Below are 25,211 nucleotides of genomic sequence, written 5' to 3' on the forward strand. Positions count from 1 at the left end.
AGTCTTTTTGACAAAACGTTCATTTGTTTCATGATGATCAACGGCCAGAAGAGCACCAAGTTTGATTACAAATATTTTGGAAATTGATGACATCACTGATATATAGCGACTATGTCGCAGCTTGTGGACTACCTTATCACAGTAAGAGGGTGTGACAAGTGATCTTCTTTGTGGGGTATTAACTGGCATATATATATATATATATATATATATATATATATATATATATATATATATATATATATATATGTGTGTGTGGGGGGGGGGGGGCGTTCAGAAAGTAAGCTCCGAATGGTCGCGAAATGGAAACGACTATGAAAATCCGATAAAGCTTTGCACAGATGTGTTGGGTAGTGTCTCTAGTATAACGCCAGTTAGCATCACGTCGCTCTTCTCATTTCTGAGCTCGCAGTGAGTGCGTAAAGATGTCTAGAAAATAGTGTCTGCCGCCAAGTACGAGGGCCTGGTGAGAAATTTCGCCTGAAGCTATGCAGCTAACATTACATAACTGTCGTGCTGTTTCTTCTTCAAGACAATTCTCAGCCGCATTCTGCAGGGGCAATGAAGATGCTCCTGCATCGTTTTCAAATGGAAATGTGAGATTACCCACAATACAGTCCCCAATTGTCTCCCCCTGAGTTTCATCTCTGGTCACATGAACCGCTGTCTTTGAAGACAACATTTTGACACAGACAACGAGGTGTAGGCCAGCGTGGAGAATTGGCGGAAAGCACTGGCGGCTGCCTTCTATGATGAGGCTATTGAAAAGTTGGTACAACGCTATGACAAAAGTCTAAGTCAGAACGGCGACTACGTAGAGAAGTAGCTGAAAGGTGTAGCTGTTACAAGTAAAACATTTCTGATGTTCACTGTGATTTCAATTTGGCAATCAATCGGAACTTACTTTCTGAACAGGCCTCGTATATTGTGTACGTTCGCTAGTCTGAGGAATTGGCTTCTTTTGTTGTGTATTGTGCATTAAACTGGAGACCTAGAAATGACGGAGAGCCGCGCGGGATTAGCCGAGCGGTCTTAGGCGCTGCAGTCATGGACTGTACGGCTGGTCCCGGCGGAGGTTCGAGTCCTCCCTCGGGCGTGTGTGCGTGTGTTTGTCCTTAGGATAATTTAGGTGAAGTAGTGTGTAAGCTTAGAGACTGATGACCTTAGCAGTTAAGTCCCATAAGATTTCACACATCTGAACATCTGAAAGACAACTCTACAACAGGCCACATCAGTCCACCCACCCCACAGCTGCCCCACACCGAACCCAGCGTTATTGTGCTGTTTTGTCCCTACTGGAAACCTCCACCCCCGCCGCCCCAGGGAACGTCTCATACCAGGGGATTGTAGCCCCAAATGTTTGCGTGGTGGAGTAATAATGGGGTACGCGTGCGTGGAGACAGTGGTTGCGCAGTAATCGTCGACATATAACTGAGGTGGAGTAAGGGGAACCAGCCCGCATTTGCCGAGCTAGATGGACAACCGCCACGGGGTGCCCGGCACACCGAACCTCAACACTAATGCGCTCGGGATGCAGCGCGTTAGACCGCTCGGCTAGCCGGGCGGGCTCTTCTCTTGTTTCTTTTATTTGTCTGTCATTAAAACTGTTGCCATCGTACTATCGATTTTTGGTATGCGGCTACATCTTCATATACCGGCAGTTATTTTCTTCTTCAGTTTACAGAACCTTTTGACTTTGTCGTAAGCCAGACACGGCACTTGTTTCACAGCATGCGACACAATAGCGAATAAATAAAGTGATCCAAGAAGTTTCAAATATCATTCTTTCATTCCAGCATATTATCGCATTAGTTGTCACCAGACGGTCGTTTCCTTTCTGACGATGGTCACCACAAATTAGATCTGATAGTCTGACGAGATTTTACGGGATCGGAGACTGAAATATAAGATTTTCTTATCTTTCTGGATCACTGCTTTTATTAGCGACTGTGCCGCAGCTTGTGGACTAGCTTATCACAGTTAGAGGGTGTGACACGTGATCTTCGTGGGGTATTGACTGGCATGCTTTACTACAAATAAAGCCCAACCACTCCTCAACAACCGTCTGGCTATGTTGGAAGTAGACAAATGAATATAACGAATGATAGGTTCAGTAGGCATAACAATGTTTTGGGCCTTTCACTATAGTCCCCATGCTGATGCCCACTGGCTGGACGTTAACATTCGGTAGGCTAATATTTACTGTGGACTTGGTATCAAGAACAGACGGCATTCCATCACGGTAAAATCCGTATTTACATTTCCGAGTGGTAAAAGAGTTGATCTGGCGCATTAAGAAGCCGGTACCATATACATCACTCATGTGTAATCGGTAAAGCGGCATTTCTAGAGGGTTGGCGTATGTGTCTGTGCGTGCGTGTGTGTGTGTGTGTGTGTGTGTGTGTGTGTGTGTGTGTGTTCATGTCTTTATCTGCTTCCAACTGACACTGTGATGGCACGCGACTTATGACAGGAGTTCGTTTGTGGCTCCTTTCTTCTTGGCAATGAGTCTCCAAACTGTTTTGGTACCATTAGCAGCGGAACGTTATACCCCTTGTGGCCCCCTCTAGCTGGACGAAAGTAGCTGACGAGTGTAACAGTGTACGTGTTATCATCCATTACTATCTTCTAGTTACTGTTTTCCACATTTTCCTTCTCACGCTGATGCGGGATGTAATTTATCAGACTTGTCAGTGCATTCAATTTGAACCAATTGCCTTCGTAACATCAGCATCTCAAAGAAGTAGATTCTACAACTTTATGGTTTCTTTACAATCTGTAAAACCCTTGCATACAATTTTGCAGTCCAGGATTAAATCCTTAAAGATCACTTTGTCAGATGCTGGCACACATTTAATGATTGTAGGCACCTTTTAGCGAAGATTACACACATTGCCCGTCAACTTGATATGCAGTCGCTTCGCCTGCCATTATTTCTTTCCATTTGACAGCAATTACGTGATCACCTATTTTAACATGCATTATTTCTGTAACTCCTCAGTAGCTCGTTTTCGTCTGTTTACTTTCAAGCTATACACGTCAAAAAAAGTTTGGCATCGCCCCGGTTCCCAGAAGTCCTGAAGATAGATGTTGACTGTGGGTATTGCATCACAAACACAGTCCCTTTGACTGTTCGGAGATGTCAGTAAACCTGCCCAAAGACGTAAACAACCATGCATGAGCAGCGCCTTTTAGAAGGAGAGATTCCGACAGCTGATCAGTTCCAGTCATTCCTTCCGGAAGGAGCCAAACGCCTTGTGTTGTCTGTAGTTCAACCATGCCTAGACGGTCAATGCCGCTGTCCGATCGTGTCTGCATTGTCTGTTTGTGCTAGGAGGGGCTCTCAATATGGGAAGTGTGCAGGCGTCTCGGTGTGAACCAAAGCGATGTTGTTCGGACATGGAGGAGATATAGAGAAACAGGAACTGTCGAAGACATGCCTCGCTCAGGCCGTCCATGGGATACTACTGCTGTTGATGACCGCTACCTACGAATTATGGCAAGGAGAAACACTGCCAGCAATGCCACAGTGTTGAATAATGCTTTTCGTGCAGCCACACGACGTCGTGTTACGACTCAAACTGTGGGCAATAGGCTGCCTGATGCACAACTTCATTCCCGACGTCCATGGCGAGGACCATCTTTGCAACCACGACACCATGCAGCGTGGTACAGATGGGCCCAACAACATGCCGAATCGACCGCTCAGGATTGGCATACCGTTCTCTTCACTGATGAGTATTGCATATGCCTTCTCCCAGGCAATCTTCGGAGACGTATTTGGAGTCAACCCGGTCGGGCTGAACGCAATAGACACACTGTCCAGCGAGTGCAGCAAGGTGGGTGTTCCCCGCTGTTTTGGGGTGTCATTATGTGCGGCCGACGTACGCCGCAGGTGGTAATCGAAGGGGCCGTAACGGCTGTAAGATGCGTGAATAACATCCTCCGATAGTGCAACCATATCGGAAGCATATTGGCGTGACATTCGTCTTCATGGACGACAGTTCGCGCCCCCATTGCGCACATCTTGTGAATGACTTCCTTCAGGATAACGACATCGATCGACAAGAGTGGTCAGCATGTTCTCCAGACGTGAACCCTATCGACATGCCTGAGATACATTGCAAAGGGCTGTTTATGTATGACGTGACCCACAAACCACTATGAGGGGTCTACGCCGAATCGTCGTTAATAAGTGGGACAATCTTGTCCTGGAGTGCCTTGATGAACTTTTGTATAGTATGCTACGACAAATACAGGAATGCATCAATGCAAGAGGACATGCTACTGGGTATTAGAGGTACCGATGTGTTCAGCAACCTGGACCGCCACCTCTGAAGGTCTCGTTGTTTGGTGGTACAACATGCAATGTGTAGTTTTCATGGGCAATGACAAGGGCAGAAATGATGTTTATGTTGGTCTCTATTCTAATTTTCTGTACAGGTTCCGGAAGTCTCAGAACCGAGGTGATGCAGAACTTTTTTTGATGTGTGTACATTCTACAATTGATACATTCCATTCAACACGTTATGGCAATTTTCCTCATCTACTCCACTGGATATTAAGATTGCTACACCACGAAGATGACGTGCTACAGACGCGAAATTTAACCGACAGTAAGAAGATGCTGTGATATGCAAATTATTAGCTTTTCAGAGCATTCACACAAGGTTGGCGCCGATGGCGACACCTACAACGTGCTGACATGACGAAAGTTTCCAACCGACTTCTCACACACAAATAGCAGTTGACCGGCGTAGCCTGGTGAAACGTTGTTGTGATGCCTCGTGTGAGGAGGAGAAATGCGTAACATCACATTTCCGACTTTGATAAAGGTCGGATTGTAGCCTATGGCGATTTCGGTTTATCGTATCGCGACATTGCTACTCACGTTGGTCAAGATCCAGTGACTGTTAGCAGAATATGGAATCGGTGGGTTCAGAAGGGTAATACGGAACGCCGTGCTGGATACCAACGGCCTCGTATCACTAGCAGTCGAGATGACAAGCATCTTATCCGTATGGGTGTAACGGATCGTGCAGCCACGTCTCGATCACTGAGTCAACAGATGGGGACGTTTGCAAGACAACAACCATCTGCACGAACAGTTCGACGACGTTTGCAACAGCATGGACCATCAGCTCGGAGACCATGGCTGCGGTTACCCTTGACGCTGCATCACAGACAGGAGCGCCTGTGATGGTGTATTCAACGACGAACCTGAGTGCGCGAATGGCAAAACGTCATTTTTTCAGATGAATCCGGGTTCTGTTTACAGCATCATGATGGTCGCATCCGTGTTTGGCGACATCGCGGTGAAAGCACATTGGAAGCGTGTATTCGTCATAGCCAAACTGGCGTATCAACCGGCGTGATGGTATGGGATGCCATCGGTTACACGTCTCGGTCACCTCTTGTTCGCACTGACTGCACTTTGAACAGTGGACGCTACATTTCAGATGTTTTACGACCCGTGGTTCTACCCCTCATTTCATCCCTGCGAAACCATACATTTCAGCAGGATAATGCACGACTGCATGTTTCAGGTCCTGCACGGGCCTTTCTGGATACAGAAAATGTTCGACCCCTGCCCTGGCCAGCACATTCTCCAGATCACTCACCAATTGAAAACGTCTGGTCAAAGGTGTCCGAGCAAGTGGCTCTTCACAGTACGCCAGTCACTACTCTTGATGAACTGTGGTATCGTGTTGAAGCTGCATGGGCAGTTGTACCTGTACACGCTATCCAAGCTCCGTTTCACTAAATGCCCAGGCGTATCAAGACCGTTATTACGGCCAGTGGTGGTTGTACTGTGTACTGATTTCTCAGGATCTATGCACCGAAATTGCGTGAAAATGTAATCACATGTCAGTTCTAGTATAATATATCTGTCCAATGTATACCTGTTTATCATCTGCATTTCTTTTTGGTGTAGCAATTTTAATGGCCAGTAGTGTACATAGAGAATAGTTGGCCTTAACACTGAAATGCATTCACGTTGTTTGTTTCTCTCACTACTGCGCGTTGCTGTTATTTACTTAAATGCTTGCTCGATATACAGGTCTTATGGCAAAGTTACGGCGCTGGTAATTAAGGAAAGCTGTCTGACATACACGTTGCCATCGTCACATAGGGATAACGAGGGTAAGGCAAGACGGATATCGAAGCGTGCCGGGCAATGTACGCTACCTTATAAAAAGCATCCCGATACATTTTAGTGGACATTCATATGGGGTATGTCTTTCAATCGTCGTCTCTTTTAGTCATCGGTATTCTGAGTGTTTTCATGCGGCCCGCAACGAATTCCTCTCTTGTGCCAAGCTCTTCTTTTCAATTTGGCAGTGGCACCTTATGTCCTCATTTGTTTGGTAGACGTATTGCAGTATCTGTGTTCGTCTACAGATTTAACCCTCTACAGTTCCCTCTGGTACCATGGAAGTTATTCCCTGGTGTTTTAATATGTCCCGTATCATCCTGTCCATTTTTCTTGACAATGTCTTCGATGTATTCCTTTCTTCGTTCATTATGCCTAATACCTCCTCTGACTTTACCTTATCGGCCCAATTAATTTCAACAGTCTTCTGTAGAGCTGCACGTCAAATGTTTTGATCCTCTTCTTTTGAGGTTTTCCCACAGACCATGCAATTCTGTGTTGCAAATGTAAATTATCAGAAATCTTTAAGCTGAGGCCTATTTTTGATACTAGTAGATTTCTTTGAGACAGAAATGTCTCCTTTTCTTGTGCTATTCTGTTCTTCGTGTCCTCCTTGCTTCAGGCTTTATGGGTTATTTGCTTCCAAGATACCAGATTTCTCTAACTTGATGCTAAGTTTCACACAATTCTCTCATTTATGCTACTTCTCGTTGCTTTTGGCTTTTCTTTGTTCTCTCTCATTCAGATTCTGTACTCACTAGGCTTTTCCACTTTTGGTGAGGATAGCAAGATCATGAGCGAATCTTATCATTGTTATCCTACCACAATTTTTATCGCAATCTTGAACCTTGCTCTTATTGCCGTCATTGATTCTTCGATGTATGGATTGAACAGTAGGAACGAAAGATTGCATTCCCGTCTTACACTTTCTAATCAAAGCACAAGTTCGAACCACTGTCAGTTATGACGGATTGAAATTTGCTGGGAGCACTTTGAATGTGTCTGAATATATGTGGAGAAACAGCATTCCATCTTCCTCAAGACCCGATATCACAGAAAACGGTGATGTTGGACGATGGGGTCGGGAGCGAAGTCACCCTTCCATCTCATTCGCAAAGTGTTCTGTCGTTTTCAGATCGCTACTCTGGCAGACTATTCCCTTTCAGGCCTGTTGTTGTTCACAAATCATTGATTCACAGTTACTGCTTCATGATAGGTTGCAATGTCATGTTAATACCAATATCGCCTCCCAACTATTTCTCTAGTGTACAGTACAGTACAGCAAACTCTGTTCATATCTTACTTAACTACTGCTTTCGAATCACAGTAAGGGACCGGCCAAAATCTAGCCAGGAAAAACACTCCACTCTGTGACACCCCTCCTCCGTACTTCGCTCTTGGCATTACACATGACAACACGTAAGTTTCTCCAGGCATTTGTCCAACTCAAACTCTTCCGTCGGACTGCCACAGGGTGCAGCGTGGTTCATGGTTCCAAATCATTCTTTTCCAATCATCCGCTATCTAGTGGAGTCACTCTTTAAAGCTAAGCAGTGCTTACCGTTGACTACAGACATGTGTCGCTTACGAGGAGATGCTTGTACGCACTTCTTTCTATCTCCCTGTGCAACACTTTGGAACTCACGCGTCATTTTCTTCCGGATTATTTGTAAGCACCCGCTGCAATACTCGAAGGTCCCCTTGCGTCAGTACATGAGGGTGGGCCAGATTATAACTGTGGTTGTTCTTCGTGTTTACACTTCGCAATCATATCGCAAACAGTTGGCATGGGTAGTTTTAAAGTTTTTGTAATGCTTCTGATAGGTTGGTTGATAGGAGATGAACAATAGTCAGGCCAAGTTCGAAGTCACTGAGCTATCCTGGCCGATCCCATTTGCTGTTACGGTTTTCCTAGCGGCAATACAATACTCCAGCTTCCTCTTATACTGGCGTGTAAACCTTTCGTGACATCTCGTCGCCAATTCCGCATTACATTGTGGTGCTTGGTTGTTTTAAATTAATAATTATTACCGATTTTCCTACATTCCAAAGAGAGTCACTTAAGAGTGCAGAAAGTTTTTAATAATGGTACAACGTAAATATTTATTCTAAATGGGAATGACTAACGGTTTTCGAAGCTTTGGAATATTCACAGATAGGGCATTCTGTACAGTTGTAAACGGGGAATTGGGCATGCCTCAAAAGACATTTTACAGCATTAGCTACTATTTGGTACACGAATGACTTATTAATTTTTCTGAAATATATTGCAATCTTACCGCTGTAAACTCACTAGTTCGCCATTCTAGTCGTCAATATCTCTACTCTGTAGTGGGAACGTTTAACGTCAACTGTCTCCTGGTCATATTACAGCTGTTTTTTATATTCTGATATCCTACCACATTTTAAAGGCCCATCAAAGTTCCTAGGAACACATACGAATAAAGCACTGAATTAAGTGGGAGACTCAACGAAGGTGAATGTCAACACCTCATCAGAGGCAGTTTGATTTCTTGTTGTATATTGTATAGGAGCTAGTATTTTTCCATTTTGCTGTCTTATAATGTGGTGATTGGGTGACATATAACCGACATTATTGGTGAGGCTTATCCTCATATACACTCCTGGAAATGGAAAAAAGAACACATTGACACCGGTGTGTCAGACCCACCATACTTGCTCCGGACACTGCGAGAGGGCTGTACAAGCAATGATCACACGCACGGCACAGCGGACACACCAGGAACCGCGGTGTTGGCCGTCGAATGGCGCTAGCTGCGCAGCATTTGTGCACCGCCGCCGTCAGTGTCAGCCAGTTTGCCGTGGCATACGGAGCTCCATCGCAGTCTTTAACACTGGTAGCATGCCGCGACAGCGTGGACGTGAACCGTATGTGCAGTTGACGGACTTTGAGCGAGGGCGTATAGTGGGCATGCGGGAGGCCGGGTGGACGTACCGCCGAATTGCTCAACACGTGGGGCGTGAGGTCTCCACAGTACATCGATGTTGTCGCCAGTGGTCGGCGGAAGGTGCACGTGCCCGTCGACCTGGGACCGGACCGCAGCGACGCACGGATGCACGCCAAGACCGTAGGATCCTACGCAGTGCCGTAGGGGATCGCACCGCCACTTCCCAGCAAATTAGGGACACTGTTGCTCCTGGGGTATCGGCGAGGACCATTCGCAACCATCTCCATGAAGCTGGGCTACGGTCCCGCACACCGTTAGGCCGTCTTCCGCTCACGCCCCAACATCGTGCAGCCCGCCTCCAGTGGTGTCGCGACAGGCGTGAATGGAGGGACGAATGGAGACGTGTCGTCTTCAGCGAAGAGAGTCGCTTCTGCCTTGGTGCCAATGATGGCCGTATGCGTGTTTGGCGCCGTGCAGGTGAGCGCCACAATCAGGACTGCATACGACCGAGGCACACAGGGCCAACACCCGGCATCATGGTGTGGGGAGCGATCTCCTACACTGGCCGTACACCACTGGTGATCGTCGAGGGGACACTGAATAGTGCACGGTACATCCAAACCGTCATCGAACCCATCATTCTACCATTCCTAGACCGGCAAGGGAACTTGCTGTTCCAACAGGACAATGCACGTCGGCATGTATCCCGTGCCACCCAACGTGCTCTAGAAAGTGTAAGTCAACTACCCTGGCCAGCAAGATCTCCGGATCTGTCCCCCATTGAGCATGTTTGGGACTGGATGAAGCGTCGTCTCACGCGGTCTGCACGTCCAGCACGAACGCTGGTCCAACTGAGGCGCCAGGTGGAAATGGCATGGCAAGCCGTTCCACAGGACTACATCCAGCATCTCTACGATCGTCTCCATGGGCGAATAGCAGCCTGCATTGCTGCGAAAGGTGGATATACACTGTACTAGTGCCGACATTGTGCATGCTCTGTTGCCTGTGTCTATGTGCCTGTGGTTCTGTCAGTGTGATCATGTGATGTATCTGACCCCAGGAATGTGTCACTAAGTTTCCCCTTCCTGGGACAATGAATTCACGGTGTTCTTATTTCAATTTCCAGGAGTGTATCTTCCATAAATTTGCAGATGCCATTAAGGTGATTTCTTGGCGTTATTTCTACCACCTGAAATTCGGAGTACAGTAAGTATGAAACATCCTAGTGCTGGAACGTTAATCTTATGACAATGTCGCAAATTGGCAGCCAACCGGTTGCAAACAGAATTTAAAATTCTTTAACAAGTTTTCAAGACCAACTAGGGGCGCCTTCTTCAGAAGAAACTGTTATCTTACACGTGGTTAAAAGGAAACCACATGTAACGTAACAGTTTCTTCTGAAGAAGACGCCCCTAGTTGGCGTTGCAAACTAGTTGAAGAATTTTAAAATCTATTTGCAACCGGTTGGCTGTAAATTTGTGACATCGTAATTAATTACGGTTGCTGGACACAGCCATGTTCCAAACATCAATCTTATGACACCAACTCTGTGTGTTGATGCACTTACCAACAGAGAGGGCGGATTCAAGCATAGGTCCGGCCGCTGCTGATACGAGGGACTCTGCCAGGATGAAGAGCACCAGGATGTCTGGCGTGAGGACCAGCAGCAGTCTGCTGATCACGTGGGTAACCAAACAGAAGAGCTGCAGCGGCCGCCGTCCGTACCTACAATCGTAAACGAAACGGAGCTGCGTGGGTCAGCATCAGATGGGTGATTTTCGTACTTATGAAGAGTCTCATATTGTCACTACTAATCCCTTCATGAGATTCAGGGAAGCTAACATACTATTCTTCTGTTGTGTCAGCTAAGGCTTCGTGTCAGCATCCGCTTGACAGGAGTACCTAGGTTGCTGATTGCCAACGGGTCGTGATAAATAAGTTTCTGATACTAAAATGTAGACTTTCACGGACGGAAGTATCATGTCCATTATAATTATCCGGGCTGTTATGCCGTGGTCGGTTGATGAATTCTGTGTCGATTCCCAACGTTTCGTCTCCGACTGCGGGTGACATCTTCAAGGGGGTCCGTAGCTCGATGGAAGGTCCAACACACCCACTGACAGTCAGTAGCGAGCCAGTTAGTGTGTTGGACCTTCCATCGAGCTACGGACCCCCTTGAAGATGTCACCCGCAGTCGGAGACGAAACGTTGGGAATCGACACAGAATTCCTCACCCGACCACGGCATAACAGCCCGGATAATTATAATGGACAAATAAGTTTCTACTGAGCGTGTTCTGATATTTGATGAGCTATTGTGAGTCGTGAATTGATATGAATTAATACGTAAAAGCTGCATAACACAGTCAAGATTAAAGTGAGAAGTAACTGTAAGGTTACGAAATTTGGCTCATTTAAATTCGGAAATATTCCCATAAGCGTTACATGAGCGAAATTTTCTGTATCCTCCTCATCATTAAGTGAGCAAGCAATTGTACAACTAATTTCCTTACAACATTCATGATAAACAAATAACACAGAAAGAGGTAGGCAATACCCTGTAAATGCCTAAATATTTGTTTCATGTTACATCATTTATTTGAGGTATTCCTTGGGCGGCGTGCGTCGGAGGGAGTTCCCCAGTAGGCATCCCAACATCGCATCAGGTGCTAAAAACGCTACTTGGGGTGCCAAGAATGACATGATAGTACTACCTCACTAGATTCGTCAATAAAAATGAAATACAACTACTTATTAAAGAAGGACGAAAATGGAGAAGAAAAAAGAATTACGTAAAAGCGTATGGTTGGGTTCCAGCATAGAATTTGATCATATACCTCTAAATAGTCTTATAATAACAGTTAACTGGTAATCACGACTACTAGAAGCCACCACAAGATAAACAATGAGAGAAGATAAATAATTAATTGCGATTAATAGAACGATATTGGCGTGACTATTCCCATATTTCACGTGGTAACAGTATTGAGAAGCGAATATACTAGGATAGTAACATACTACGTCGTTGTGAGGAGAAGTGCTACAGTAGACTGTTCAAGCCTGTGCAGGTATAAAACATGTAAATAACTGAAGGCTTGGTATCATTTTTTAATTAAATGTAGAACCACAGAGTGGAAGAACAGTTTCTTCACTAAGTGAGGAGACGATTTATTGAACACTGGTATTAATAAACCGTAATTCAGTTACGTGTGATTCTCGTGTATGATGTTTGTAACAATGACGAACCCACATTAACCAGAAATCAGAGATTGCATACATACAGTCGTGTTTAAATGTTTCATTATTTGAACAGTAAACAATTTTATAATGGTTATTACTACATTCACGGAATATGGTTCAAATGGCTCTGAGCAATATGGGACTTGACCTCTGTGGTCACCAGTCCACTAGAACTTAAAACTACTTAAATCTAACTAACCTAAGGACATCGCACACATCCATGCCCGAGGCAGGATTTGAACCTGCGGCCGTAGCGGTCACGCAGTTCCAGACTGAATCGCCTACAACCGCACTGCCACACCAGTCGGCTCACGGAATAAATTTTGTGATTCAGTGATGATGTAACTGTGGTGTCACCGCCAGACACCATACTTGCTAGGTGGTAGCCTTTAAATCGGCCGCGGTCCGTTAGTATACGTCGGACCCGCGTGTCGCCACTATCAGTGATTGCAGACCGGGTGCCGCCACATGGCAGGTCTAGAGAGACTTCCTAGCACTCGCCCCAGTTGTACAGCCGACTTTGCTACCGATGGTTCACTGACAAAATACGCTCTCATTTGCCGAGACGATAGTTAGCATAGCCTTCAGCTACGTCATTTGCTACGACCTAGCAAGGCGCCATTACCAGTTACTATTGATGCTGTAAAACATGTACCGTCAAGAGCGATGTTCACCAATTATGGATTAAAGTTAAGTATTCCAGCAGCTACGTACGTTTTTGTTAGTCTCATTTCCTTGACCTGTTCCAGACCTCACGCCAGCCTGCGTGAGCTAAAACGCGTGGCTTTCAGCTTCCTCTCGCAGTGGGTTGGCTGTCATGCCAATCCACAACATTTGGCGACGAGGTCAATTCGCGTTCGTAACTATACTGCCCTGATTTACTTGTGTAATGGCTTCGCCACAATCTCCAGATGTACTGTCCAAATTTTATCGCTTACAGAATCAGCAGACGCAGGCCATACTGGATGCCCTTGGACAGCTCATCCAGGTCAAAGAGCAATGCAAAACGATGCGGCAGCCGCCGCTCCACCGCTCACGCAGCCACAACACGCAGTTGCACTTACTTTTCGACCTTTTGATGCTGCACTGGAAAGCTGACCATAGTGGTCACGCCAATTAGGATTCCATCTCGCCGCCTACAGAATTCAAGGTAACGAGCGGCAGCCTTTCTTGTTGTCTTCCGCCGGAGTGACCACGTACCATGTGATAGTCAAACTATTTCCCCGACGCGACGTAGCAACTCTGTCCTACGACGAAATTTTGTCTGCATTAGATGCATATTTCAAAGTATCAGTCAATGTAGTTGCCAAACGGTATACCTTCTTTCGTACAAAACGTACGGCAGGTCAGACTAATAGGGAGTGGGTTGCAACTTTGCAAGGCCTTACTAGGGATTGTGCTTTTGAGTGTCAATGTGGACTCCCTTATTCAGATACTATGGTACGTGATGCAATTGCACAGAACGTTTCTGATGTTCGTATACTGGAACAGATTTTGAAACTAGTCAAACCCTCCCTTCAACAAGTGATAGACATATTGGATCGGCAGGACACACTTGACTTTGCCCAGGAATCATTTGAAACTTCGCCACCCATGTGTCACATTAACCGGCCCGCCGGGCCCGCTGCACGGAACAGTAAACAGCCCTCGCGCCCGGTCGCGCAGCTGCCACCAGGCTCTCAGCCACGTGTGCCGCACAGGCAAGCAAATGCAGTGCTAAAATCATGCCCACAGTGTGCTACTAGACATTCGCGTGAGAATTGCCCGTCACGCCAAGCTATTTGCTTCTTCTGTAATAAAAAAGGACATGTTCAGACTGTTGGCGAGAAAAAGCTCAGATCGGACACTCACAACCATTCCAGGCCCTTTGCTTGGCGCCGGAATCGGAATCGAACCAAGGATACTCCGGCTCGTGAAACTTCGGCCATGGAAATTCATGTAGTTCATTCCACTCCGCCCAGTGCCACTCTCTCTAACAGTGACTGTGTTCGTCCCACAAACAGTGTGCGTCGACGTCGCCGGAAATCAAGTCAAGTCGCAAGTGATTATGTACTATTGTCAGTTCACGTTGCACGAGACAGTCGCTCTTGTCGTCAGCAGGACAATAAACTTTTTGTGGATTTGGACATTAACGGCAAAGTGATACCATTCCACCTCGATACCGTAGCTGCAATTTCACTGATCAATCACGGCACGTAGAAACAGCTGGGCACACCTCCGTTGGGTGCCGCAAATGTTAAGTTAAATAGTTATTCAGGACAAGCGATCCCTGTGGTAGTACAGTGCAGCCTTCTTGCAACATACAAAGGACAAACAAAACTTGTGTCTTTTTACGTCCTTCGTTCTTCTTCTGCAGTGAACTTGTTTGGTGTCGATTTGTTTCAGTTGTTTAACTTGTCTATAGTCAATCAGGTCCTCTCAGTGAACCAGACTGTGTCTTCAGACAGTGTTTCTCGTCTATGTGAAGAGTTTGCAGACATTTTTGCACCGGGCCTTGGTTGCGCTAAGAACTATGAAGCACATTTGGAACTGAAAGTAAACGTGCAACCGAAATTTTTCAGAGCGCGCAATGTTCCCCACGAATTGCGTGATGAGGTTGCAAGAACATTAAACGATTTGGAATCACAAGGTGTAATTGAACGTGTGCAGGCTTCTCTCTGGGCATCACCCTTAGTAATTTTGCCAAAACCTTCCGGAAAATTGAGACTTTGTGTGGAGTTCAAGGCAACATTGAATCCACAACTAGGGATTGCAACTTTTCCTTTACCCCGCCCGGAAGATCTCTTTGACAAACTGTGCCCAGGTAAATATATTTCGAAGTTGGACCTAGCAGATGCGTACTTGCAAATACCGGTGGACGACGAATCCCAGCGCATTTTAGTGGTTAACACGCATCTTGGTTTGTATCGATTCAAACGACAGCCATTCGGGTGTGCATCCGCCCTTGCATTGTTTCAGCAATGTCTGCAAACTGTTTGTGCGTCGGTCCCTACTGCAGCAAACTATCTGGACGATATTGTGATCTCCAGAAAGACGGAAGAAGAACATTTAGCCAATCTCAGAACATTATTTCAGGTTTTGCGACAAAATGGTCTTCGCTTGCGGAAGGACAAATGTGTTTTTTGCTCGTTACTTACCCTATCTGGGACATGTACTCAATGCCCAAGGCATACATCCCAGTCCAGAGCACCTCAGTGCCATACAAGACTTGCCTTCGCCGTAGAATTTGAAGCAGCTACAGATTGTGCTGGGAAAAATAAATTACTATAGCAAATATGTTCCCCATGCCTCTTCCATTTCAGCTCCGCTTCATCGCTTACGCCGTAAAGGTGTTCCGTTCGTCTGGACGACGGAATGCGAACGCGCCTTTCGCCAGTTGAAATCGGCGTTGCTTTCCAATACTTGCCTTACGCCATTCGATCCCCGGAAGCCCCTTTTGTTGATGGTGGATGCATCGCATTTCGGGATCGGTGCTGCGCTGGCGCACAAAGATGGTTCGCACGATCGCCCTATTGCCTTTGCGTCGAAATTGCTCTCGTCTGCACAAAGAAATTATTCACAGATCGAGAAAGAAGCATTGGCTCTCGTATTTGGTGTTACAAAGTTTCATGATTTCTTGTATGGTCGTCACTTTACCATCATCACAGACTACAAACCTTTGACATCGCTTTCCCATCCGACCAAGCCTGTACCTACACGTACAGCGCAGAAATTCATTCGCTGGTCTATTTTCCTCTCACAGTACCGCTACGATATCTTGTATCGGTCCACTGCTAAGCACGGAAACGCTGTTGCGTTGTCCCGTTTGCCTGTTGCTGAGGATAGAGCATTTGATTCCTCCGAAGTTGCTTGCATGTTCATTGATTCGGAAACCGATGACGTGGCCGACTCGTTTCCGATTGATTTTCGTCGTGTAGCTACAGCCACAGCTGCTGATCCTGTCCTTGCTACTGTTTTGCGTTTCGTTGCTACTCAATGGCCCCTGTCAAAGTCACGGATCGGGGATCCGTTGGTTCGCCGATTTTTTGCTCACAAGGAGAGACTTTTTGTTAGACGTGGTGTTTTGCTGTTGCGTTCTGATAATGGTCAGTCCAGGGTCGTGGTCCCACGTTCGTTACAGTCCTCTGTCTTACGGCTTCTCCACCAAGGACATTGGGGTATAGTGAGAACGAAACAACTTGCTCGTCAGCACTGTACTTGGTTCGGAATCGATGCCGCGATTACGAATATGTGCTCTTCTTGCATGGTGTGTGCCGAACACCAATCAGCACCACCGCGGAAATTCTTTGCATGGCCAAAAGCCACTTCCCCTTGGCAACGAATACACATCAATTTTGCTGGTCCAGTCTGGAATGCTCGAAGGTTGGTTGTGGTAGATTCATTCAGTAATTTTCCTTTTGTTGTCCGGATGTCTTCCACGACGTCATCTTCCACCATCCAAGCGTTATCTGCTATCTTTTGCATTGAAGGTGTTCCACAGACTATTGTTTCCGACAATGGCCCTCAATTCATGTCCGCAGAATTTCAGTCATTCTGCAAGGCCAGTGGTATTCAACATCTGACGTCCGCGCCGTTCTCGCCACAGTCAAACGGTGCCGGTGAACGTTTGTTGAGGATTTTCAAGTTACAGATGTTGAAGTTGAAAGCGTCGCATTCTCGGGAGGACGCGTTATTGCTCTTTTTGTCCTCGTATCGCTCTCAGCCCCGAGATGGTCGCTCGCCGGCTGAGTTGCTGCACGGTCGCCCTCATCGCACCTTGATGTCTTTGCTACATCCGCCGCATCAGGTTCCTGTGCAGCATCAGGCACCTGCTTTTGCCCCAGGCGACGTTGTCTACTACCGCAACTATCGAGGTTCACGGCGTTGGCTCGAAGGGCGCATTCTTCGCTGCCTCGGCCGCGCTATGTATCTGGTTTTGGAGGCCTGTGGTGAGGTGCGTCGGCATCTCAATCAGCTGCGCCTCTGTCGTCTCACGGGATCTGCCGCTCCCCGTCTGCTTTCAGCGACGGTGCCGTCCGGTCAGCGCCCTGGGGACCCATCTACTGGCTCGCCTCAGCCCCAGGTGTTACCGACGCTGCCTTCCATTTTGCCCCATGGCGACGCGCCACCGCCGCCGCAGCCGCCGCCGCCGCCGCCTATTCTCCCGCCGGCGACGCCCGCAGTGGACGCGTCGCTGCAACCGCCGGGCGCCTCCCTGGGTCGCGCGCCGCCGATCGCTTCCCGTGACAATTTGTCCTCCGATATGGAACTCTTCCCGCTCCGGACCATATGGCGTCTTCGCCCGTCGGGTGCCCCGGCCCGATGGAGGTCGCATGTTGGCGTGCACCCTGGAGCAGGTTTTCAGGCGTTTCCTAGCTCCCCTCGGACCGAATGGCAGGGTGCGGATGGCACAGCCTCGCCTGTTGTTAGGCTCCCCACCTCTTCGCATACGTCAACATGGGGTCCTCCCCACGGCGGGCGGAAGCCTTATAACACAACCGTACACCGATTTGCGGGGGAGGAATGTGGTGTCACCGCCAGACACCACACTTGCTAGGTGGTAGCCTTTAAATCGGCAGCGGTCCGTTAGTATACGTCGGACCCGCGTGTCGCCACTATCAGTGATTGCAGACCGAGCGCCGCCACATGGCAGGTCTAGAGAGACTTCCTAGCACTCGCCCCAGTTGTACAGCCGACTTTGCTAGCGATGGTTCACTGACAAAATACGCTCTCATTTGCTGAGACGAGAGTAAGCATAGCCTTCAGCTACGTCATTTGCTACGACCTAGCAAGGCGCCATTACCAGTTACTATTGATGCTGTAAAACATGTACCGTCAAGAGCGATGTTCACCAATTATGGATTAAAGTTAAGTATTCCAGCAGCTACGTACGTTTTTGTCAGTCTCATTTCCTTGACCTGTTCCAGGCCTCACGCCAGCCTGTGTGAGCTAAAACGCGTGCCTTTCGGCTTCCTCTCATAGTGGGTTGGCTGTCTTGCCAATCCTCAACAGTAACAATCTTTCAGGGATGATGGAGAAGGGTATAGTTTGGTTAACCAGAACATTATGACCAACTACCTCATAGCCGAATGTCCACCAGTGGTACGGATAACAGCGACGACGCTTCGTGGCGAGGGAGCAATGAGACGTTGTTAGGTCGCTGGAGGGAGTTGGCACTACATCTGCACACACAAGTCACCTAATTCCCTTAAACTCCAGGAAGAGCGACGATTGCACTGACGTCACATTTATTAACATCTCAGATGTGTTCGATCACGCTAGGGGGCGAACACGTCAATTGGAACTAGCCTTGTGACATGACGAATTACTTTGTTAAAAAATGCCACTGCCGGTAGGAAATATGATTGTCATGAAGGTCTGCAGTCTGTGTACGATACTCCTTGGACGTCATGATGCCTTGCACGAGCTCCACTAGACCTATGGATGCCAACGTGAATGTTCCTCTGAGCCGCCGCCAAGTTGTCTCGGACCTGCAGTAGAGGTGCGAAGAAGCTATTCCCCTGGAAGAAGCCGGATTCGCGTCCTCCCATCGGCATGATGAAGAAGGTACTGGGATTCATCAGACCATGCAACGCTCTGCCACTGGGCCAACGTCCAGTGCCGATGGCCACTCCCCATTTCGGTATTAGTTGCTGACGTCGTGGTTTTAACATTGGCACAAGCATGGGTCGGTGGCTGTGGATGTCCATCATTAAGAGTGTTCCGTGCACTGTGTGTTCAGTCACTAATATATGCTCAGCATTTAAATCTGATGTTAGTATAGCCACAGTTATCCGCCTGTACTGCTTTAAAACTCTGCCCAGCTTACGACGTCGAATATCTATAATGAGGGTAGGCAGCCCAACTCCACGACATCTGGACATTGTTTCACCTTTGTTTCGCCACGTGTTGAAGACGCTCACCACAGCACTCCTCGAACACACGACAAGTCCTCAGTTTCCGAAAACCTCATGGCGAGTCTCTGGGCACTATGGGACTTAACATCTGTGGTCATCAGTCCCCTAGAACTTAGAACTACTTAAATCTAACTAACCTAAAGTCATCACACACATCCATGCCCGAGGCAGGATTCGAACCTGCGACCGCAGCAGTCGCGCGGTTCCGGACTGCGCGCGGACAGCAAGCACATTGGTACTACACCCACCACATGTGTGTCCGACTGGCAGTCATTCCTCACCTGGTGACGTTAGTATCGCCTGGATTGTTTTATATCGATGGTAGGTCGTGGTCATAATTATTCTGGCTGATCGGTGAAATGTGTCAGTCTCAGTTAATGAACCTCAGTGCGAAATTGAACGACTGGAAAGATATAAGTGAAAACTGTGTGAATGAGTGCTGTCTGTTTTTTGTGATACGTCTAAAGAACAGACACCACACAGATCCACAGCCGTTATGCATATCATGTAAATTGATGGTGAATGACCCGCGTGAAGTGGCCGCGTGGTTTGAGGCACCATGTCACAGACTGCGCGGCCCTCCTGCCGGGGGTTAGACTCCTCCCTCGGGCATAGGTGTTTGTGTTGTTCTTAGCATAAGTTATTTTAAGTAGTGTGTAAGTCTAGGGACCGATGTACTAAGCAGTTTGGTCGCTTAGGAATTCACACACATTTGAACATTTTTGATGGTGGATAGTGTAGAAAGGACAGGAAGGAGAAGGAACTAATGCATTCGTATAATTGTTTGGCCCCTTGGGCAACGAATTCACAACCTTCAGTGTGGATGCAGAATTTCGCTCGACCTCCGAGTATAGAGAACATGTACTGGGGCTGCGGATAGATGGGCAAGTGAGTTGGCCAGGGAGTGTGCCGAGATGGTCAGCTTATTTAAAATAAACGCTGTTTTCGGACGGGGCAGTGGTTATTTTAGCGCCCAGTAAGCAGGTGATCCGAGGATCGAGTCCCAATCGGACATACATTTTCACTCGCCGCCACTGATACCGCATTAAGTCCCGATTTAGCTGATATTATTAATTTATTCCATTTGCTGTCCATTCCGCACCTTCCACCTCCAGTTTGCATATCACCTCTGTCACTGGTCTTCTTTTGCTTCAAGCTCTTTGTTTTCCACTTCTTTAGAGAAGGTAGTATGGACCAAAACAAGAAAAAAATCCAGTAAATAATGGCTCTAAAGTGTATACCTTAAGAGATATGAGCTCTTGTCCATCACTGCAACAGTGAAGCACATCATTTCTACTGAACAAGTCCACAGGTAGCTAGATATCAGTGCAACTACCAGACCTACGGAGGAATTGGAGAAACTTGGGAAGCTGCCAGACAAGAGAGCCGTCTGCAGAAGAGTAACCCAATCTAACGGCACCAAGTGAAACGCGACAAACAGGCTATGAACAAGACAAAATACCAGAACAGGGACAAACAATGTAGACGACAAGGCGGCGCTGAAAGAAGACGACAGGAAGGTCAACAGCGGTGGATAGACAAATGCAAGATGCGACCAAAGAAAGTAAACGGGTGACAAGCGAGGTACTTATGAAGCACTCCTAATACAGCGAAGACAGAACCGACAACATCAAGTGCAAGCACTGAACTGACGCTTTGCAGCACATCTTAGTTTCTCGAAGCCTCCCTCCCGTGATGGTAGGGTAGTAGTTCTTGGAACTTAACTTGTACTCAGACTTGGATTAGACATGGTGCCAGGTTTCACTTTTTGATGTCCCTGGGAGACCGCCTATCTGTTCGTATGGAATACTACTGCCGCCGTACTTACGTGGCGAGATGGTGGCTGTTGTGGCGTAACAAGACAGCCGCGCCACTCGGTAGTAGCCGAAAGGCACGCGTTAACTCACGCAGGCTAGTAGATAGGTCTGAAACAGGATACGTAATGAATGCTATAAAGAAAAGTACGTAGCTCCTGGAGTACTTAACTTTAATCCATCCTTGTGGTACATCGCTCTTGATGAGACATGCTTCATACGATAACTATCAATTGCTATGTAATGCTAATGGCGCCTTGCTAGGTCGTAGCCATTGACTTAGCTGAAGGCTATTCTAACTATCGGCTCTGCAAATGAGCGAGGCTTCGTCAGTGTGCATCGCTAGCTACGTCTTCCGTACAACTGGGGCGAGTGCTAGTCCATCTCTCGAGACCTGCCGTGTGGTGGCGCTCGGTCTGCGATCACTGTCAGTGGCGACACGCGGGTCCGACATGTACTAATGGACCGCGGCCGATTTAAAGCTACCACTTAGCGGGTGTGGTGTCTGGCGGTGACACCACAGTGGCGCTCTCGCCATGTGAGCACAGAGCTCCGCGGCCGCGGTGACCCAGAAAGCCGGCAGTATAAAGGACGAGGCAGCTAACGTTTACGGTCACGCAGACGGGAAGTCCTACGTCACGCGACACAGCACCGTCGGCACACGGCACGAGCTGATTGATGTGATTTTTCGCTCTCATCGCTGTCCGGCAGAGTTGTCAGCTTCATTTGGCTCGCAAACAATATAGTTTGTTCACGAAAATGGACTCGCGCAAAATTTCTGCGTTAGCTCTATTAAAACGTATATTTCCTCTCTTGTCCACGTGCTAGTCCTGTTTTTCTGTCTCTAGTAAACACAAATATAAACTTTAGTATGCATGAACATGCAATAAATATTATAAATGTTAACTGTACAATGTGCGTGCCGCTGAAACTTAGAAGCGAGTCCCGGTACGATCAAGGGAGTTAAATGGTGTGGTACCCTCTATTTCCCATCCATGAAGGAGGTTCCCGTTTTCACCTGAAGGGCGTGCTTCAGAAGGTATAAGAGCTGGGAAGCTTCGCCCTCTGGAGATTTCTAGAACATTCCACAACATTCGAGAGCATTCGAGAACATTCCAGAGCATTCGAGAATATTCGAGTACATTCCACAACATTCCAGAATGTTTAGGAATATTCCAAAATAATCTGGGATTTTCTGGAATGTCCAGGAACAGATTGGGACATTCGGGAAAGTTCCAGAATTGTGGAATGTTCTGCAACATTGCGGACCATTCGAAGCCTTTTTTTATGTTCTGGAATTCGCCACGTTTGGGGCTACCTTGTGGTAGGAGTATATAAAGCAAGACCCGTCGTGGGTTCGAACGTCATATTTTTATCAGTGACGATGGGATGAACCGAAAAAGTAGTTCAGTGAGTGAATAAAAACAAACAGTGAAGAGGGAGTAGTCAAAGTGATAAAGTGACTGAATATAAATCGAAAATAAAGTGTTACGAGTGTGTAAAGTGTACTGTGAGTGAGTACCCCTTACCTGCGTGAATGTTATCGCAAATACAAACCTAGAATTGGGAACTGACAACCTAAATGGGCTATTGAGCTCAAAGCCACATCATTAACATGAAATTGAAAAGAATCCTGCGTGTGACACCCGTTCTTCATCATAAGAATATAAATAAGCAAACAAATATTTTCACACTCCATAAACTTGGTCAGTGATAACTGCTGGCGAAAAAAAAACGTAACTGAGTTAAAAAAATTCTATAATTCAACCATTATAAGAATTTAACCTAAAATACATGAAAAAGCATATTACCCTGGTAAAATAAGGAAACTGAGAGAACCAGCACTGCCCATAGGAAACGAAACAATCACGTATTATGATGTTCAGCTTTCAAATGAAGTACTGGAAGAAACAGCAGCCAGAAAGACTCCGCAACAGCTAAAACTTATTGCTAAGGACTAACTCCAGTTGATCCAAGGCAATTGGGTTCATAATTTTTACACAGTATGCCAATCAACCACATGACAAAACCTTTAAGTTTGAAATTTTAGTTTTTCTGATATTGGTATTCGTTTGCTCTAATAACTTCCATGGTATTATAAATTAACTCAAAAGATCTATCTATAGAATAATATCAAAAAATCGACTGAGACGAGAGTGAAGAGGACTGACAATACAAGACTACAAAAATAAAAGTAAACTTTTTACCACATCAAACAATACCTTGTTATTCATTGCAAAACTTTTTTATATCCGTATACTACCCAAAAATTGTTCTAAGTCATCAGTTCTCCTCGTAATAAATCTGCAAGACTTATAGTTCCAAAATTGCGTTCATGCATTACACTGTATGCTCAACAAATACCGAGTGCTGCGCACCGCAGCTGTCCACTTCTGACTGTCAAAGTTTCTACGACTGCACAGTGGTGCCATCCCAGACACAGATACTTCTGCTTAACAACTGTTTCTCTGACCACAGTTCATCAAATGTATCATTTTCCTCTACGTATAGTAACATATCCAATAACATCATCACAAAATAGCCATCCTACAGTCTTTAGTATATTTTTAATAAAAATTTAATTTAATTTTTGTTTTACAAAATGCACAAACATATAAGAGGAGGTGAAGAGAGGAAGCTCAACGTAATGGTGCAAGGATGATCATCAAGCAGTTGTCGAATTACATCATCGATGCCGAACTTATGCCTGGATAGTACAAAGGACACACACTATTTATCCCACAGTACCACTGACCTCTACTGAACTGCCATTCCAATTTGAAAGACTGCAGTTTACATATAAATTATCTTATACTTTTACTATTAACAGAGCGCAAGGACGAACTTTAAAATGTATCATCAAGCTCAAAGACTCCGGCTTTTGTCATGATTAACTATACGTAGTTTGCTCTCGAGTTGAAAATTCGAAAAGTTCTTACGTATATACCCCGGATAACAAAATCGAAAATGTTCTTTGTAAACAAGTGCTGTAAATAGTTAGAACTCGTTTCCAGTAAAAAGAAAGGGTCTCTTATACTTTTAAAGTTATCCTTTTATTCCTACTACCACACAATTTCATATCAACTCCTGAGCGAAGTTGGCTACCCTAGCTAGTAAGAGAAAAAGGAAAGATACGTCAGGGTCAAGTAAGGACAACATCATATAAAAGTTGACCAAATCGAACAAATTCACTCCTGACAGTGGCCGCACTTACATTTACGTGACATTAAATACTGATTAAATTATTTCAATTAATTTCTAACGTAAGTCTCACATCCCTTTGGAAAACGCGAAATCTGTAGCTTCGTTGCAAGAGACTGTGGCTTTTGTCCAAAATTTCTTTAGTCTTTAATCGCCGATATGTTATTAATTACATTTGATTGTAACAAATTTTAAAAAGAACGATACGTTTTACATGAATGTTTAATGTACCGTTGTCTTAAAGTAGCTTTCCCTAATAACACGCCGTTTACAACGCGATAATACGTAAAAAGAGATATCCTTTAACCATCATTATGAAGTTTCCCGTACTTTTATTAGCAATTCGTATAAATAACAATTCGTTACTGACATTCGGTGTGCTAGTGCTTAGAAACAGCATATATTCATTGGGTGTAAAGTATAACATAGAACACACTGAATATGGGCCGGTACTGAACACGACATGTTGTCTTGCTTTCTGTGGAACTCAAGCATTATGGTTGTGACGTAGGCAGCGTTCTTGCTTGCTGCTGGCTCTGTGTGACACGTCGCCGAAATGTCGCAGAACTTCTAGTACCTCTCACGTAACTAAAAGAAACCTCAATGTCAAATAGCAGGAAGTGACGTCACGAAACTCGTAGAGCGGCACGTCAGCATTAGCTAAATCGTCGCACATGCCGATGGCTTGACGTCCATCTAAGTCCATCACCTCTGGCGGGTGGCGGCTATTTAGACTCTGTGAAGCTCGATACCAAATATTGCGACCATGTTTACTGATCATTTGTTTCTTATTTCGGTCCATACGTCCTGCTCCTCCCAAAATATGGAAACCAAAGAGTTTGAAGTAGAACAGGTCCACTGTCTGAGGTATCTGAAATAGTTTCACTCATAACTTCCGACTTATTCGTTTGCGGAACATAGTCTCTTACGCGAAATTGGTACATTTACCGTTCTCCAGTTCCCTAAAACGAAGACGTCGTCAAGAAATTCAATAGTAA

General features: G+C 46.1%; 1 protein-coding gene across 2 annotated transcripts in view; it reads right to left on the reverse strand.

Moving 5' to 3' along the window:
• LOC126251811 (solute carrier family 22 member 7-like) overlaps window positions 1-25,211 on the reverse strand; it is a 144,724-nt gene that overhangs the window by 71,896 nt on the left and 47,617 nt on the right. For both annotated transcript variants that reach the window (XM_049952456.1, XM_049952455.1), the window contains one exon: window positions 10,631-10,788. In XM_049952456.1, the coding sequence (XP_049808413.1) occupies window positions 10,631-10,788 (158 nt within the window). The remainder of the gene's footprint in view (window positions 1-10,630; window positions 10,789-25,211) is intronic.

Source organism: Schistocerca nitens, chromosome 4, assembly GCF_023898315.1.
Source record: "Schistocerca nitens isolate TAMUIC-IGC-003100 chromosome 4, iqSchNite1.1, whole genome shotgun sequence".
In the NCBI taxonomy this organism is placed as follows: Eukaryota; Metazoa; Arthropoda; class Insecta; order Orthoptera; family Acrididae; genus Schistocerca; species Schistocerca nitens.